Below are 18,094 nucleotides of genomic sequence, written 5' to 3'. Positions count from 1 at the left end.
CCATGTGTTTGTATATAATGCCTGCATCTGTAGCTTTCACTCTATGCATCCGAAGAAGTGAGGTTTTTACTCACGAAAGCTTATGCCCAAATAAATCTGTTAGTCTTTAAGGTGCCACCAGACTCTTTGTTGTTTTTGTAGGACTGGAAGGGACCTCCAGAGGTCATTGAGTCCAGTCCCCTGCCCGCATGGCAGGACCAAATACTGTCTAGACCATCCCTGATAGACATTTATCTAACCTACTCTTAAATATCTCCAGAGATGGAGATTCCACAACCTCCCTAGGCAATTTATTCCAGTGTTTAACCACCCTGACAGTTAGGAACTTTTTCCTAATGTCCAACCTAGACCTCCCTTGCTGCAGTTTAAACCCATTGCTTCTGGTTCTATCCTTAGAGGCTAAGGTGAACAAGTTTTCTCCCTCCTCCTTATGACACCCTTTTAAATACCTGAAAACTGCTATCATGTCCCCTCTCAGTCTTTTCCAAACTAAACAAACCCAATTCTTTCAGCCTTCCTTCATAGGTCATGTTCTCAATCATTCTTGTTGCTCTTCTCTGGACCCTTTCCAATTTCTCCACATCTTTTTTAAAATGCGGTGCCCAGAACTGGACACAATACTCCAGCTGAGGCCTGAGTAGAGTGGAAGGATGACTTCTCGTGTCTTGCTCACAACACACCTGTTAATACATCCCAGGATCATGTTTGCTTTTTTTGCAACAGCATCACACTGTTGACTCATATTTAGCTTGTGGTCCACTATAATCCCTAGATCCCTTTCTGCCGTACTCCTTCCTAGACAGTCTCTTCCCATTCTGTATGTGTGAAACTGATTTTTCCTTCCTAAGTGGAGCACTTTGCATTTGTCTTTGTTAAACTTCATCCTGTTTAACTCAGACCATTTCTCCAATTTGTCCAGATCATTTTGAATTATGACCCTGTCCTCCAAAGCAGTTGCAATCCCTCCCAATTTGGTATCATCCGCAAACTTAATAAGCGTACTTGCTATGCCAATATCTAAGTTGTTGATGAAGATATTGAACAGCGCCGGTCCCAAAACAGACCCCGGCGGTACCCCACTCGTTATGCCTTTCCAGCAGGATTGGGAACCATTAATAACAACTCTCTGAGTACGGTTATCCAGCCAGTTATGCACCCATCTTACAGTAGCCCCATCTAAATTGTATTTGCCTAGTTTATCGATAAGAATATCATGCGAGACCGTATCAAATGCCTTACTAAAGTCTAGGTATACCACATCCACAGCTTCACCCTTATTCACAAGGCTCGTTATCCTATCAAAGAAAGCTATCAGATTGGTTTGACATGATTTGTTCTTTACAAATCCATGCTGGCTGATCCCTATCACCTTACCACCTTCCAAGTGTTTGCAGATTTCCTTAATTACCTGCTCCATTATCTTCCCTGGCACAGAAGTTAAACTAACTGGTCTGTAGTTTCCTGGGTTGTTTTTATTTCCCTTTTTATAGATGGGCACTATATTTGCCCTTTTCCAGTCTTCTGGAATCTCTTCCCGTCTCCCATGATTTTCCAAAGATAATAGCTAGAGGCTCAGATACCTCCTCTATTAGCTCCTTGAGTATTCTAGGATGCATTTCATCAGGCCCTGGTGACTTGTAGGCATCCAACTTTTCTAAGTGATTTTTAACTTTTATCTGCTAAACCTACCCCCTTCCCATTAGCATTCACTATGTTAGGCATTCCTTCAGACTTCTCGGTGAAGACCGAAACAAAGAAGTCATTAAGTATCTCTGCCATTTCCAAGTTTCCTGTTACTGTTTCTCCCTCTTCACTAAGCAGTGGGCCTACCCTGTCTTTGGTCTTCCTTTTGCTTCTAATATATTGATAAAAAGTCTTCTTGTTTCCCTTTATTCCTGTAGCTAGTTTGAGCTCATTTTCTGCCTTTGCCTTTCTAATCTTGCCCCTGCATTCCTGTGTTGTTTGCCTATATTCATCCTTTGTAATCTGTCCTAGTTTCCATTTTTTATATGACTCCTTTTTATTTTTTAGATCATGCAAGATCTCATGATTAAGCCAAGGTGGTCTTCTGCCACATTTTCTATCTTTCCTAACCAGCGGAATAGCTTGCTTTTGGATCCTTAATAGTGTCCCTTTGAAAAACTGCCAACTCTCCTCAGTTGTTTTTCCCCTCAGTCTTGATTCCCATGGGACCTTACCTATCAGCTCTCTGAGCTTACCAAAATCTGCCTTCCTGAAATCCATTGTCTCTATTTTGCTGTTCTCCCTTCTACCCTTCCTTAGAATTGCAAACTCTATGATTTCATGATCACTTTCACCCAGGCTGCCTTCTACTTTCAAATTCTCAACGAGTTCCTCCCTATTTGTTAAAATCAAGTCTAGAACAGCTTCCCCCCTAGTAGCTTTTTCAACCTTCTGAAATAAAAAGTTGTCTGCAATGCAGTTCAAGAATTTGTTGGATAGTCTGTACCCCACTGTGTTATTTTCCCAACATATATCTGGGTGGTTGAAGTCCCCCATCACCACCAAAGCTTGGGCTTTGGATGATTTTGTTAGTTGCTTAAAAAAAGCCTCTTCCACCTGGTTAGGTGGCCTGTAGTAGACTCCTAGCATGACATCTCCCTTGTTTTTTACCCCTTTTAGCCTAACCCAGAGACTCTCAACACTTCCGTCTCCTATGCCCATCTCTACCTCAGTCCATGTGTGTACATTTTTAATATATAAGGCAACACCTCCTCCCTTTTTCCCGTCTATCCTTCCTGAGCAAGCTGTACCCATCCACACCAACATTCCAATCATGTGTATTATCCCACCAAGTTTCAGTGAGAACTGAGAACAGCTGTAATAGCAGTGCTAAAGCCACACAGCTACATGGGTGCATCTGCACTAACATCAGCTTTATTGTGTGGTGCAGAGGGGAAACATGCTCACATTTTGCTATTAGCCACCATAGAGAGCTTTGATTTTCACACAGTCTCCAAACACCTTCCCAGCATCCTGAAATCTAAGCGGGAGTCTGAAGGAGCCACATACCTGCTCAAGGTACTTCTGATGTTCTAGAATGAAGACCGAGGAAAAAAGCTCAGTCCACAGTGATGCTAATGAGCATGAATAGCCAATTATCTTTGAATGTAACTACTTAGTCAATTGTGAACTTTCCTATCATTATCCCTTTGAAATAATTATGGTGATGTACACTTGATTTTATATCCAAGTGAGCCAGGGACTTCTAGAGGTTGCATTCGCCAATTCAACCATTTGGCACTTGCAGATGGGTACCTCTGTATTGGCCCTGATTCTTGTACAGCTAGGAAAGGCTGGTAGATGCAGATACTTTCCCCTCTTCTTAACCAGCACTAAGTTGAGCCTAGGCTAGGGCTAGGAAGAGAGGAGGAGGGATAGCTCAGTGGTTTGAGCATTGGCCTACTAAACCCCTGTTTGTGAGCTCAATCCTTGAGGGGGGCCATTTAGGGGTCTGGTGCAAAAATTTGTCTGGGGATTGGCCCTGCTTTGAGCAGGGGGTTGGACTAGATACCTCCTGAGGTCCCTTCTAACCCTGATATTCCATGATTCAATAAGAGAGAAAGAGCTGCTGGTTTCCTGCTTTTTCTTGCCTAGTTTCACCTCTGCACTAACTCACTCCTTCCTCCCTCCCCTCCCCTCCAAGCCTAAATAGCTCTGTTGGTAAAGCCTCATACCTTTAATCTGAGGGTCCAGGGTTCAAGTCCCTGGTCAGGTGATGAACTATTCAGCAAGATCTTAAAAATCTCTCTCTTTGATGTAACTTTTTCTCTTCAGGATTTTGCCTTTCCTAAGAAGGGCCTTTTTGTGTGTGGGATTGAAGGGGCAACTTCCTGACATTCCCTCTGTCCTCACAGGATAGAGGAATAAAGGCCTCCGGGCATATAGCATGTTCCTCCCCTGCACGCGCACACAAAATATCCCTAAGGAATTAGAATCACCTGCTGCCTTCCCCTGTCCTGCTAGATCCCCAAATGAGGATGCTCTTCAACCTGAACCCATGTCCCCTCTATTCCCAGTGCCCCTCAGACCCAACCCACAGCCCCTCCTATGCACACTGCTCCTCACTCTCAACCGGAGCCTACCCCCCTTCATTCAGAAGTGGAGTTGTACAAACGATTTTCCTTGGGTCGTTGGTCACCATAACTTCCTTTACTGGGGTGGAAAGCAAGAACTGGGTGTGGACTCTTTCAACCCCAGTTCTTTCCAAATCTTTGGCCTTGGTTAGGATAAATTTACAGTTCTCTGAAGTAGAATCCTTTATAAAACCACTCCAAATCTCAGCAGTGTTAGTGAGGAATGGCTTCCCAAAACATGCCCAGTTTTTCTTTAATTTGCTGGCACAGTTCCAGGCAAGGGACTGGATAAAGGGCGGGATCAGAATCTCTGTTAGTTACCAAAGCTGAATTTTCTATTAAAAATAGCTATTTTTCTGAAGCTATTAGATTTCCAACACTGATTTAATTTTATTCCCCTTTTTTAGCAACTACAAAGGATAAATTCAACAAAACCCACACTTCTATTTCCTCAATATCTGTGTCATGAAGGGCAGCATCTCCCATGCCATAGGATTAGCTAGGAGAGATCTTCTGTGGGGCCTGGGTTACAAATGCTTTGGGAACCAAATACATGGAGATTTTGCCTACTTCAAAACCACTTACCGTAGAATTCTCTCCCCAGATCATCTGAGACAATATTGACTTAAACAAATGAACGACACTAGGATCATATGCACTTCCTTCAGTTAGTTGGGGTTCTGCTGTTGTTTACCATTTCCGAGTGGAGATTTTAAATCACTGCTGTTTCTTTGTTAGCAGGTGCAGTACATTGGAGAGTTCTCTCCTGATGACAGAACTGCACTTGAACTTTCTCCATGTTACATGGAGGGATGGGGGAAAAGCAAAGCTGAAGTGAGAAATTATGACTTTAGCAAATGGTCATTTGTTTTAAATTCTCCAATAAATCTGAGCTACATCTCATCAAACTGAACTAATATTCAATTGGGTGACCAAACAGCCTTCAGGAAAGATAGAAACTCACATCACAGAGAAATAGAATACATGACAATGGAAGTGTCAAGTGAAATTCCAGAGCAGGTTACATCTGATGACTCAGAATCAGGACAAGAGATTCTCCCATCACATTCTCCTCTGATCCATTCAAACCTGCTTCACTCAGCACTGTCTCAAAGGTCAGTTATGTTATTTACAACGTTTTCAGTAAATTAGTATCTCCATAATGGGGGGAAAAAACAGCCACTTTGCCAGAGGTGGCTTTGCCAATAGATGGAACCTGGGATTTAAACTCCAAATGATCACATTGTGTTTGGGATTCATTTGAATTCCCCTCCCAGGTCTTTGATACTTTCATCTCCAGTCATGGTGACTCTGATATAAGATTAAAGAAGTCAAAGCATCATCTCCAAACACAAACAAAAGAGAAAGCTTCATCACATGACACTTTGAGAAGTGGATGGATAGAATGTGATGAAGTTAAACTCTTCATGGCTCAGACAAAAGGTAAGAGTTTTGTGGTGATGGGCAAGGAGGGAATCTCTGAGTTACTCCATCTCCTTACAGTGTCACAGAAGCTGAAATGACACATTTTTTCGGGCCCCTGCTTCTCTTCATTTACATATAATTTGAAAAGTTCCCAATATAACTGCTCTTCAGCAAAACCCAGAGCTATGTGAGAATAACTGACAATAATACAATCTGTATCATTGGTGACTCTAACAATAACTTTGCAATAAGAGGAATGGTATAAATGTGATGCTCCCTGGTTCCTGATACAAAGGGCACACTCGAATTACCCATGGGACAACAGAAAGTACAAATAGGTCCATCTCAAAACAGGGCAAACTGCAAAAGGCAAAAATGGCCCACTCATCTGGAGAAGCCGAGGGATAACGGTGCTGCAAACAGTTCAAGCAGCTTTAAAAGTTATGTAGGAATCAGGAAAAGTATTTTTTAAAAAAAGTATTGATAGACCTAGAGGTTTTTATGGTGTTGATCTCCCTTGCAGATTCTCTGATGGCTAACATGGGTTGAGTACCAAGAGAAGGTATTCCCACACTCACTGTTTTCATAGGGTCTCTCTCCTGCGTGCATTCTCTGATGTTTAGAAAGGGCTGAGTTATTAGTGAAGCATTTTCCACACTCACTGCATTCATAGGGCCTCTCCCCCGTGTGGATTCTCTGATGTTCAGAAAAGGCTGAGCTCTTAGCAAAGCATTTTCCAAACTCAGTGCATTCATAGGGCCTCGCCCCTGTGTGGATTCTCTGATGGAGAAAAAGGCCTGATCTGCGAGTGAAGATTTTCCCATACTCACTGTATTCACAGGGTTTCTCACCTGTGTGTATTCTCTGATGTTTTATAAGGGCTGAGTAGTCATGTAAGTTTATCCCACACTCAGTGCATGTATTTTTTCTCTTTCCCATGAGGATTTCCTGCGGGGTTGTGGTTTCCTTGATGTCCTTCTGAGTTCCCCAACAGGAAATAAATTTACCCACTTTCTCCCCTGGCTGGTTTCCTTGTTCTCTTTCTAGTCTGTGCTGAATCTCACAGGAGTTTCCCTGCTCATGACTCCTGGACACATTCCTTTTTGGTCTTTGCGATAATTCTCTGTGTTTATCCACTTGCTCAACGTTTTCCTGCTGAGAATTCTGTTCCTCTTTGTCACATACCATTGCATCACCTGCTGTGATAGAGAGAGAAACCTCAAACAGGGATGAAAAGGGGAAGGCCAAACCAAAACAAGTGCTGGAGAGAGGTCAAATAAAAACCAGGAACTGAACTTCCTAAAACTTTTCCCCCAAATGTAGTAGTAGGATTTTGTTTGTATTTTATATAATTTAGAATGAAGGATAATAATGTAGCATGTATTAAATGTATTGATGTATGATCTGATCATATCCTGCCACCCCCCTTTTTGAATAAGAGAAAGGAATGGCCTAATGGGCCAATGGGTAGAGATACATCAGCCAGAAGCTGTGTCTGTACTGATTTCAAGGCAGTAACAGACCTTTGAGGGTCACCAATTTATTGTAGGTTTAGCATTTTCAAATAAGTAAAAGAATGCCATGATTGTTTTCTTTTGCATTGCAATTTGATGTTCCTGTTCAAAATGTTCTGTGTAAATTAATTCTGTTTTGTGTGTGAATGAGGAATGTATGTGTTAAGAGGTAAGTGTGAAGACCATCGCTGAACCAGATGTATGAGGAAGGAACTGGAGACAGATGCAAGGGCACCAGGAGGCTGCAACACACCCCTATTGAAATGTCAGAGGAGGGCAGACTGATGACTCTAAAGATAAGACAGGCACCTACCAGTGGGGACAAGATAGCTGTGATCAAAACCAACATGGAACAACTCTCTGAGGAACTTGATGAAAGAACAAGATAAAGGATGAGAAGGACAATTTAAGAAAACAAACACTTGTCAAAAAACAATTGATTACAGTGTGACGCTGCAAAACTCATTGGTCCCAATGAAGGAAAATCACTATATAAACAGGGTGCCTTGCCATGAAACTTTGGATTCATCCTGCCAAGACTTCCCCAGAGCATCGTGTCGCGACCGACCGAACCCGGCTCCTCCCTACCAGTGATGAATCTAAATGGCCACTAAGTTTATCCGGACTCTGGACTGTTAACTATAAAATCGACAGATGGGACAGTGTGTGTGAGATTGAATGCATATGCTAACTGTTATATCTTCAATAAACGCAGTGTATTTCCTTTTCCCCTGAAAGAGATCTCATGTGCTTCTTATAAGCATAACAGGGTAACGCCCACAAGATAGCTATCTAGCACATCTTGGAGGGACTGTTGAAATTAAGTGGTTCATCAAGACACACTTGGTTGACAATGGACCATTGGAGAAGCCCATCTACACTGAGTGGACTGTCATGTAAATGTGCTGTCTGGAATGTAGGTAATGGCTTCCTGCAATGACTGAGGGAAATTGGGCATGAACATGTGACACGCCCATGCGACTCCAAACTCCAGCTTGTTGCTGTAATTTTCCACAGTAAGAACAATGGGATGCCCTCCACATGGCAAAAGCTATAAAAGGCCCTGGAAACACCTCTATTTTGTCTTCAATCCTGCTTCTTACCGCTGGAGGAACTTTGCTACAGACCAAAGCTCTGAACAAAAGACTGAATGACCCATCCAAGCTGTGGATGAACTCCAGAGACTTGACTTAAACCAGCACTTTATTCCATCACTGCTAAAAGCCTGAACCAAGAACTTTGCCATTACTGTATGTAATTGATTCCCTTAGACAATTTTAACTCTTACCTTTCATTCTTTTTATGAATAAACCTTTAGATTTTAGATACTAAAGGATTGGCACCAGTGTGATTTCTGGGTAAGATCTAAGTTGTATATTGACCCAGGAGTGGCTGGCCCTTTGGGATCAGAAGAACTTATTATTTAATGACACTGGTTGTAAAGAACCACTCATCTCTGAATCCAGTGTTTTTGGTGGTGTTATAAGAACTGGAATGCCTGAGAAAACTGCCTTTATGTTTTCTTGTTATGCAGTGTGGTGAAACAGGAGTTGACTTTTGTGGCTGGTTTGGTCTATCTTATAAAAGAATAACCACTAGTTTTGGGTTGTGTTTGACGTATATCTGAGTAGTTCGTCCTGAATTTGGCATCCCACTAAGGCACGGTGACAGGGTGCCAAAGGAGGGGGCTGGGTCATGGATTTACAGGGAGTTAGATGATTTAGCTTTCATACAGTCTACCTTTGGACCGCCCTCTTTAGGGTATGTCTAAGGTGCATCAGGGAGTCGGCCACTTTCCAGGCTGGGTCTCCCGCTAGTACATTAAAAATGGCTGTGGAGACATTGCTTTGATGGAGCTCAGACCATCCAGCCCACACCCCCTCTCAACCCCTGGCTTTAGAACCCAAGCTTTAGAACCCAAGCTACAGCCCAACTGACAGCGCTTACACCATTATTTGTAGTGAGTCAGCATGGACTCTAGCTGGGAGGCAGCTTACAGACGCAGTGCAGACATACCCTTAATGGGCGACATGCTAGCTTTAGCTTTTCCAAGGGCAAACCCCAGTTCCCCATAGAATCATAGAGTTAAAAGGGACCACAAAGGTCATCTAGTCTAACCCCCTGCCAAGGTGCAGGATTTGCTGTGACTAAACCACACAAGACAGATGGCTCCAACCTCCTTTTGAAAACCTCAAGTGAATAACCTTCCCCCACCTCCCTAGGCGTCTGTTCCATTGTCCTACTGTTCTTCCAGTTAGGAAGTTTTTTCCTGAGATTTAATCTAAATCTGCTGTGCTGTAGTTTGAACCCACTCCTTCTTGTCCTGCCCTCTGTGGCAAGAGAAAAAAAAACTGTTCTCCATCCTTTGTATGGCAGCCTGTAGTGAGGAACAGCAGCCGGGATCACAACCCGCCTGTTGGGCTACAGAGCAAGGAAAGCCACCTCCCACCCTCCGGAAGCTGAGGGGCAGGACAGGAAGTGGAAGTACAAGAGGAGGGACTTGCAGCTCAGTTGGGTTGGAGCTGCCAAGGGAGACAGACGCTTAACACCCGCTGCCAGAGTGGGACACCGAGGACCTGCTGGGGCGGCCGCCGCAGGACTGGCCAGAGCGCCAGCCAGTCGAGGTGCCAACGAGCTGATGGGGCTGCCACAGACCACCGACCCCGGGGAAATGGAGGCCAGAGATACCAAACCCCGGCGATTGTAGGAAGTAGCCCAGGGAAACTAGATCATTGTCTGGTTGAGTGTTGGCCTGACACTAAGTCAGTGTGTTGTGGGCGGATCCCCGCTGATCCAGTGGCAGACTACACTGCCACTGTTAGGGCCCAGGGCTGGGACCCGGTGGAGTCAGGTGGGCCAGGGTCCCCCTACCTCCTGCCACTCCACTTTTGGCCAGGAGGCCTGTGTTGGTCTACCGTCCGCTGAGTTAGGACAATAGACTTTTTGGTGCTTGCCCCTGCCTGAGCCCTAGACTGTTTGGTGCTCGCCCTGGGCAAAGCCCCTAATTGTTTGATGTCCCACCCTGCCTGAGGGCCTGGGCTTGGAGACTTTGCAGCTCTGCCTTGATTGAAGGTCAGAGCACTGACTGTTGGTGGCCAGTCCTGCCTGAGGGCCGGGTATCATAGACTAACTATTGCTCAGCCTGGATCAAGTGGCCTGACCTTTGAAGACTGCTAATTCCCCTTAATTGATTGCAGTGCTAAGAGCGTGACAGCGAGGAGGCCTGGCCTCCCTCAGAGATAGACCAGGAGGGATGGCCACACATGCTTACACAGCCTTCCGAGTATTTGAAGACCGCTATCATATCTCTCCCTATTAACTCTTTTTTTCCCCCCAAAACTAAACACACCCAGTTCTATCAGCCTTTGCTCACTGGTTTGCGTTCCATCCCTTTGATCATCTTTGTCACTTGCCTCTGGATTCTTTCCAGTTTCTCTACATCCTATCTAGTCACAGGTGACCAAAACTGGACCCAGGACTCCCCCTGAGGCCTAACCAATGCTGAATAGAGCAGCACTATCACCACCTGTGATTTGCATGCTATGCTTCTGTTAATGCATTTGCTTTTTTGCATCATCATCATCACTGTTGACCTCATGTTGAGGGTGTGATCCACCACAACTCCCAGATCCTTCTCAGCGGTGCTGCTGCCATCCCAGTTACCCCCCATTCCGTATTTGTGCACTGGGTTTTTCTTCCCGAACTGTAGCACCGTACACTTGTCTTTGTTGAATTTCATTGTTGCTTATAGCCCAGTTCGCCAATTTATCATGATCCCTTTGAAATTTTGCTCTATCCTCCAAAGTGTTGACAACAACCCCAGCTTTGTGTCATCTGTAAATTTGATCAGTATGCTCTCTGTTCTTACATCCAGGTCATTAATGAAGATGTAGCCTCTGTTTGTTAGAGGATGGAGATGGATGGCAGGAGAGAGATCACTTGATCATTGCCTGTTAGGTCCACTCCCTCTGCGGCACCTGGCATTGGCCACTGTCGGGAGACAGGATACTGGGCTAGATGGACCTTTGGTCTTACCCGATATGGCCGTTCTTATGTTAAGTAACATTGGACCCAAAACAGATCCCTGTGAAACCCCATTTGAGAAATCCCTCCAATCTGACATCATTCCGTTAATAGTTACTCTTTGCTTGAGGATGTGTAACCAATTATATATCCACTTAATGGAAGTTCCATTGAACCCGCATTTCTCCAGCTTACTCATGGGACTGTGTTAAAAGACTTTCTGAAGTCCAGGTCTATTTTATCCACCAAACCAGTCACCCTATCAAACAACAATATCAAGCTGGTTTGTCATGTTACGTTCTTAGTAAATCCATGCTGGCTGCTACCGATCACCCCTTCATCCTCCAGGTATTCGCAAAATGAATGTTTTATACATTGCTCTAGTAGCTTCCCTGGTATTGAGGTCAGGCTGACTAGTCTATAGTTCCCCAGCTCCTCCTTTTTCCCCTTTGTAAAGATTAGCACTATGTTAGCCCTTCTCCAATCTTCTGGGACCTCTCCTGTTATCTGAATTTGCAAATATTGCCAGAGGCTCTGAGATTCCATCAGCTAATTCTGGGGTGAACAGCAAGAAATTAAGTGGGGGGGGGGGAGGATGATTTGGGGGATTAAGAGCTCTGTTATCAACATCTGAGCTGTTGAGCTTGAGTTGATGGCTAGCCATCCACAAGGAGGCATCAGAGGGAGGCTGAGATTTCAGTTTGGACAGAAGGAGACAGGTCTGGAGTAGTGCAGTAGATCTGTGATTCATCATCATACAGACAGTAGCTGAATTTGTGTTTGTGAGTGAGATTTCCCACAGATAAAGTGCAGAGGAAGTTACCAAGGACTGAGCCCTGTAGAACCCTCACAGAAAACTGGAGAGGGGGTGAGGATGATCTTCCTAAGGGGACACTGAAGAAGAAGTTATGGAGGTAGGAGGAGAGCCAGGAAGAAGACAAGTTGTCAAGAAGACGACCATGGTCAGTGGTATTAAAGGTGGCTGGCAGGTCAAGAAGAATAAGGATGGAGTACTGGTTCTGAGCTTTGCTTAGGGAGAACTCATTAGACACTTTGGCAAGGATATTCTCAGTGGAGGGCCCCAAATATCTGCCTCCCTGAAACCTTCCCTTCCCACTGCCACCAGATCCTTCCTGCTCCTTGGAGCGACCACTCCCCACCCCCTTCCCAATATCCTCAGTTTTTTCCACTTCCAAGTATCCCAGATCTCCTACCCAATCCTCCCTCTCCAACAGCACCACTGCGGGGACCTCCATTCCCTTTTCTCCATTCCCAGTCTCCCACTCCCCCAAACCACCACACTCCCTGTTCCCAGGAGATTCTGTCTGATTCCTCACTTCCTCTTCCTTCCATGGTACCCATCCTTCCCTGATACCCTCCAGCCTTCCACATACCTATCCCCTTCCTCCCACTACACAAAGCCTGCCCTATCTTGTGGCACCCCACAAGCACTAGCTCCCCCATCATCTTCTCCCCTCCCACTGCTCCCTGCTCTCCTCCCCCACACTCCCCAAGAACTCCTGAATAGAAACCTCACACTGCTCTCAGTCGTTGGTTGGTTGGGTCAAGAGGACATGCTATGGCCACTGCCACTGAGCTACACTCATTCATCAGAGTTGGAGCCGTACCACTGTTTACTTTCAGACTATGTGCATTGTGTGTTTTGCTTGCATTCTGAAGGAGTTCCTCTTAGACCTTTCCCCCGATTCCAAAATTTCAGGGCTGAGAGCAATATTTTGAAGTGTTTTAAAATCCACTTGCAGACTCTGGCCTCTTCTGAGCTGCAAAGTTTTGTCAGCAGAGCTCTGTTTGTTAGGGATGCGAAAAAGCACATCCTTAATTGACATAATTATGCTGGCAAAATCTCTCATGCAGACACATAGTGCTGAAAAGTCTATTAAATAAATGAGAATCAAATACCCATAAACTATGTAAATGCTGAGTACAGGCTGCCCATTTCTGCTGCATGCCTTTCCACTAGGTGGGTGGTGGCTAAACATAAATCTCTGAAAACTAGAAAAGGAAGAGTTAATATACACACTATCCCTAAAATGCAACCTTAACTCTGCCCTTAGCCCTGCAGCTGGCACTAGCCACTGGGAATGGCTCAGTAAGGCTGGTGCAAAGGTTAACAAACTAACAAAGGAAGTGGAGGTTTCTCCATTTCTTGAAGTCTTCAAGTCAGAGTGGATGCCTTTCTGGGGGAGGATTTAGTCCAACACAAGGTATTCAGCTCAATACAGCAGTAACTGGATGAAATTCTATGACCCGTGTTATAAAGAAGGTCAGACTAGATGACCTAATAGCCCTTTCTGGCCATAAAAATCTATGATTCTAGAATAGATATGAAGGACTACGTTGTGTTCACAGATGGGAATACCAGCATTTATTGGCATGCCCTCAAGCTGTGTGCAGTGAGTCAGCTGTAGCTGTAACTGGATGGTGAAGGGAGTAGTTGGAGCAGCTTGGCAGAGCTGTGACTGTGATATGAAGGGAGGTGCATGTGAACCCTGAGGGACCTAGTCTGCCCCATTTCAATGCATTCAATGGGCTGCTGCTGAGACAGGGCAGAGTACAGATGGCATTGTGGGAGTGGCATGAACCTTAACTCTGGATTTCTCCTAATAACCGAGGGCACAGGAATTGTTACCGAGCAAGGTCACATTCTCATAGTTCTCCTGCATGACGTCTCTGCAGAGGGCTCTTTGACGGGGGTCCAGCAGAGCCCACTCTTCCCTGGTGAAATACACAGCCAGCTCCTCGAAGGTCACTGGCCCCTGAAAGAGGAAGTGTCCAACACTCAGTACCTGCTGCCCCACTCACAGCCCCACTATTCATGGAGGGAGAGGAGTCAATCAAATGGAAGCTCTGGCAGGCTCACAATCGGCAGAGTCCCACCCTCAGAGCAGCCGGCAAGCAAAACAGGAGGGGAGATAGAGATCCCCTAGTCCCCCCCTAGCAGACAGAGGGGGAAGGGCCTTCTCATTCATCACACACCTACAAGCTACTCTACGCCCCACTGGTGAGTAACCCTTCCGCCCCTTTATATCTCATAGCAGCCTCTAGCGAGTAGGTTTTTGTTCTTGCACTGAGAAGCTGATACGTTTTCCCCACGCTGTCCAGGGTTCCCCCACCCACAAATAGGGTAATTTCCTCACCCAAACCCCATGGGTCTGTTCCCGGAATCCAGGACTTGGGTTAAACAATTCCCAGCAAGTTTGTCACATGCCTTGTCCCCCTCCCTTTCTCCACCCTGGGTATTTCCTGCCCCCCTCCCACCTCCAGACTAAACTCCCCCAAAGATCTCAGGCCCTCAGTATTTCCTGCCCCTCTCCCTCCAGGAGGAAGCCACTAGCAACCCCGCAATAATCCCTACCTGGACTGGCTCCATTACAGCCATTTCCCTTCCCTGTCCCGTGGGAGGCTGGGACAATCTGGAGCCAAAGGTGGGCGTTACTCTTCCACCTGTCAGGGTGAGAAGGGTGACAGGAAAGATTCCAGAAGGACGTTTAGTTCCTGTCACATCATGATTTGCCCTGGCCCTTTCCCTGCACAAGATGTTTCTGACTCGCATGCTGGGAAAATATTCCATCACTTGATCACAGCCCAGACTCAACCCCTCCTAGTCTCCAGTGGGCTGCAAGATTTTGGTCTCACTCCAGCTGTTGGGTTTAGTGGGTGGGTGCTGGGTGGTGTTTACAGCCAATGCTAGACAGGATATCAGACCAGATGATCCAATGGTACCTTCTGGCCTTAGACTTTATGACTCTATGACTGGATGTGGGCAGGTTTGGGAGCTTGTGACCTTCCCACCCCACACTTATTTCTCCTTCGTTTTCTGTCTTCTCTTTCACCCTCTCCACAGGAAACTTAGTGACCAACGATCCCTGGGTTCCTTTGCTCTCCTGTGATTGCTGACAGCACTGAATGCCAGTTTGGATCCAAACTTTCTGCCTCGTCCCCATCTCTACTAACCACCGAAGGGGTTTCAGTCTCGCTGACTGTGATACAGGCAATGAAAGGGTTACTGTGCACAGCTTCAAACTGCCTAATTTCACAGCTGAAATAAGTAAGCAAGTACCACTTATTGGAAGTCAATTTTTTTCTGACCCCCGAATATTTACTAAAGAAGTGAGAATACAACATGTATCCGTGCTGAGTCTATATAGAACTTGTATATTTCAAGAGGCTGACAGAGAAAACTGGACCACAATGAACGGGGGAGTGCAGGAGTGGGGGAGTGAGATTTTCTTTGCTTTAGATCATAATGAAATGCTCAACATCTCACAGCCTCCTGACTGCCTTTTCTGAGGCCCCGTGGATCACAAGCCACCAGCTGAGAAACAATAGCCTAGATCATTATTTTGTATCGTCATTGACTACCCATGGGAAGAGAGTGCTACATTGTACCCGGACAAAGCATGAATGAGCCAAGTGCAATGGCATGTATGGACCAACCCTGGGAACTGTTAATTCCAATAACACCCACATTTGGAACTCTCTTCTCTACTTCACTGTAAAAAGAAGATGAAAGTTCATAAGATCTTACAATACCCTATAGCAACAAGTTGATGAAAAGTAGGTTAAATTATTTGCAGCCATGAAGGCCATGCACAAGTGCAAGAAGACCAACTACAGAAAATTAAATTAGTCCAAAAAGGGGGCTAATGTCGTTGAGGGCCAGTACTAAGATCTATGCTTGGTGAACAAGAAAACGTGGGAACAAAGTTACCTATGCCAAATTTGGCCTTAGGGACATGGATTTAATTAGTAAACAAAATAAACTATGGCACCCACTTTTAGTCCTTTTGGGACTTTAAAAAAGAAATGGGGGAGGGCAGGAGAAAGAAAAACATCTCCCACCTCACCCCTGACATGGCAAGACTGCTACTAAACTGATATATTTCCTTTCGGAGAGGCTTTTTTTCATTATATTCCCTCCTCTTTCTCCTCATGACGCATGACTATTAATTTGCACTTAATGTTGACCATAGTTCTATCCTGTTTCTCATAAAGGCTGTAAGGGGTTGTCAGTTAAAATATGTTCCAAAGAGACCCATTGCTCCCGTGATTAATGACTTCCTTAAAGTCTCTCAGTGCTTGTAAATTAAAAAAAAATTCTAAAAAGACCCTTCTTTTTAAGAGCAGGATTAGTAATGAAACTTACCCTGTTTCTCACAGGCCACTGCCTCTGTACCTTTACTCTCTGGTGCAATACCTTCAAATAATTCTGCTGAAGATGTTTCCCAGAAATTAATCATCATCGGGATGGCTAGGAATGTATTGGGGGGGGGGAATTAAGATTCTATCTTAAATGAATAAAATCATTCCAAGAAATATAAATTAATTTAAGGCATAATTTAAGCATAAAAAAAAGTTTAGAGCAAAAAGTTAATTAAAAGAACCAAATAAACGTTGCATTCTTAAAGAAGTGCAGGTTATGCAAAAAAGAAATATTGAATTGTTGTTTTAACAAAATTAGATGCTAATAGCGGTTTTATTTATTTAAAGTGTAAAAATCAGCTACAACCTGTGTCACAAGAGGTAAATAGTGCACTAAAATAATTATAAGTTTAAAAATGTGAGTATATTACAAATTTTAAAAGTCACAACAAAAAAAGTCTATATATTTTTTTAAAAAGCCAAAAAACCCTAACTATACTAACAAACTTTCAAATAAATACGTTTTTAAAAAAAAAAGCTCAGTCTTTGTATTTTTTTTTAAAAAACCATCAAGCAGCCACTCAAAAACAGGAAAAGTTGTCAAAGACCTTAGTGGTCTTTTAAAAAAAAGCTTTAAAATCAGACTACATAAACTTAATTGAAAACCCTATTAATATTACTGCAATCAAAACTGCAAGATAAAATTCCTAAAATTAATGTAGTCAGTAAAAAATGCAATAATTAAAGAAAGTAAAAGCAAAAAAATTAATGAGTACTAAAAATACTGCAAAACACTTTAAATGCTTACATAATATTGATGAGCTAAAACATTTGAGACAAGTCAGTTGAAAATATAGTAGTGCAAGAACAAAGTAACATCGCTTCACATTGTTACACAGCTTCCAGATGCTGGAAGCTGCGATCCTCTGTCGTTAACATGGTAATTGGTCTGAAATCTCCCCATGGCCAGCCAGAGACACACACATACCTGTGTCGCTCCCCAGCCCCCGTTGCAGCGTCTCTAGGGGAAGGAGAAGATGGGAGAGGTGAGAATTCAGGCCCTTGCATTCATGGAGAAATCCCCATTTTCTTATTAATGTAACTGCTGGTAACTACGAGATGGTGCCAGAGATCAGAGGCTGATAACGCAGCTGCTGCAGAGAGAGCCAACCCCACAGCACTGCTTCATGGAGAAGGGCAACTCGCTGAGCTGGGCTGTGAGATGGAGCCGAGGATCAGCAACATCACTAGAGACCCCGACTCCTCCCAAGTGTGAGGGTCACTCTGACCAGAGGAGATGCCACACCCACACTCCAATTCACCTCTGAATCACAGCAGCACCTCCTGCAGCATGGCACTTTTCAGAGAGAAATCGCTGAGTCTCTTCTCCAGCTCCATGAACCCCGGCTCTGGCTTCCGAAACATCCCGTCCTCCCTGCTGGGGAAAGGAGGGGTGAGAAATAGGCCTGAACCCCAGACCCTGAGCCCAGGAACCCCCAAACTCCAGGAAACCTGGCTCTGAGCTTTGTAGGCTGAGATGGTCATTGTCATGGTGAGTCACCTCAACCCTGTGCTCCCCAGCGAGATGGGAAGTGGGGAGAAACTAGAGCAAGGAATGGAGACATTGTTCAGGAGCTTTCTCAGGGACGCTCTGGTTCTGTGGGGTGCTGAGCCAGCTCCCACACTGGTTTACTGCAGTAACAAGGGGCACCAGCACTGGGATTATGTGGAAAGGGAGGAGACACAGACCAAAGAGTGGGCAGGTCCTACATGCTGGCAGAGGCCACAGACAGAGCCCAGGTCTTCAGCAGGGAATGAATGTGGGCCCTTGAATGCCAAATCCCCCAAGCCCTCTAGCTAAAGCAGTAACCC

At 44.8% G+C, this 18,094-nt stretch overlaps 2 protein-coding genes across 3 annotated transcripts in view; one reads left to right on the top strand and one right to left on the bottom strand.

Annotated features, from left to right (window-relative positions):
* The window catches only part of LOC117870001 (zinc finger protein OZF-like), an 876,360-nt gene that overhangs the window by 820,933 nt on the left and 37,333 nt on the right, over positions 1-18,094 (top strand). The window lies entirely within an intron of this gene.
* LOC117870050 (zinc finger protein 773-like) lies at positions 4,481-17,234 on the bottom strand. Its single transcript, XM_034757256.1, has 5 exons — positions 17,211-17,234; positions 16,227-16,331; positions 14,436-14,524; positions 13,710-13,836; positions 4,481-6,721 (listed from the first exon to the last, which is right to left on the bottom strand). Exons 2-5 carry the CDS (start codon positions 16,321-16,323, stop codon positions 6,012-6,014), a joined length of 1,023 nt encoding a protein of 340 aa, XP_034613147.1. The 5' UTR covers positions 16,324-16,331; positions 17,211-17,234; the 3' UTR covers positions 4,481-6,011.

The sequence above is a fragment of the Trachemys scripta genome, chromosome 25 (assembly GCF_013100865.1).
Source record: "Trachemys scripta elegans isolate TJP31775 chromosome 25, CAS_Tse_1.0, whole genome shotgun sequence".
Taxonomy (NCBI): domain Eukaryota; kingdom Metazoa; phylum Chordata; order Testudines; family Emydidae; genus Trachemys; species Trachemys scripta.
This window is presented reverse-complemented; position numbering and strand designations above follow the sequence as displayed.

What these genes read in the sequence shown, in the direction of transcription:
- LOC117870050 (XM_034757256.1), bottom strand. Translation starts at nt 16,323, where the DNA reads ATGATGATTAATTTCTGGGAAACATCTTCAGCAGAATTATTTGAAGGT. An exon ending in AGTGGCCTGTGAGAAACAGG is followed by an intron (nt 14,525 to 16,226) that starts GTAAGTTTCATT and finishes TCACCCTGACAG; the next exon opens with GTGGAAGAGTAACGCCCACC. An exon ending in TGAGAATGTGACCTTGCTCG is followed by an intron (nt 6,722 to 13,709) that starts GTAACAATTCCT and finishes TCTCTATCACAG; the next exon opens with CAGGTGATGCAATGGTATGT.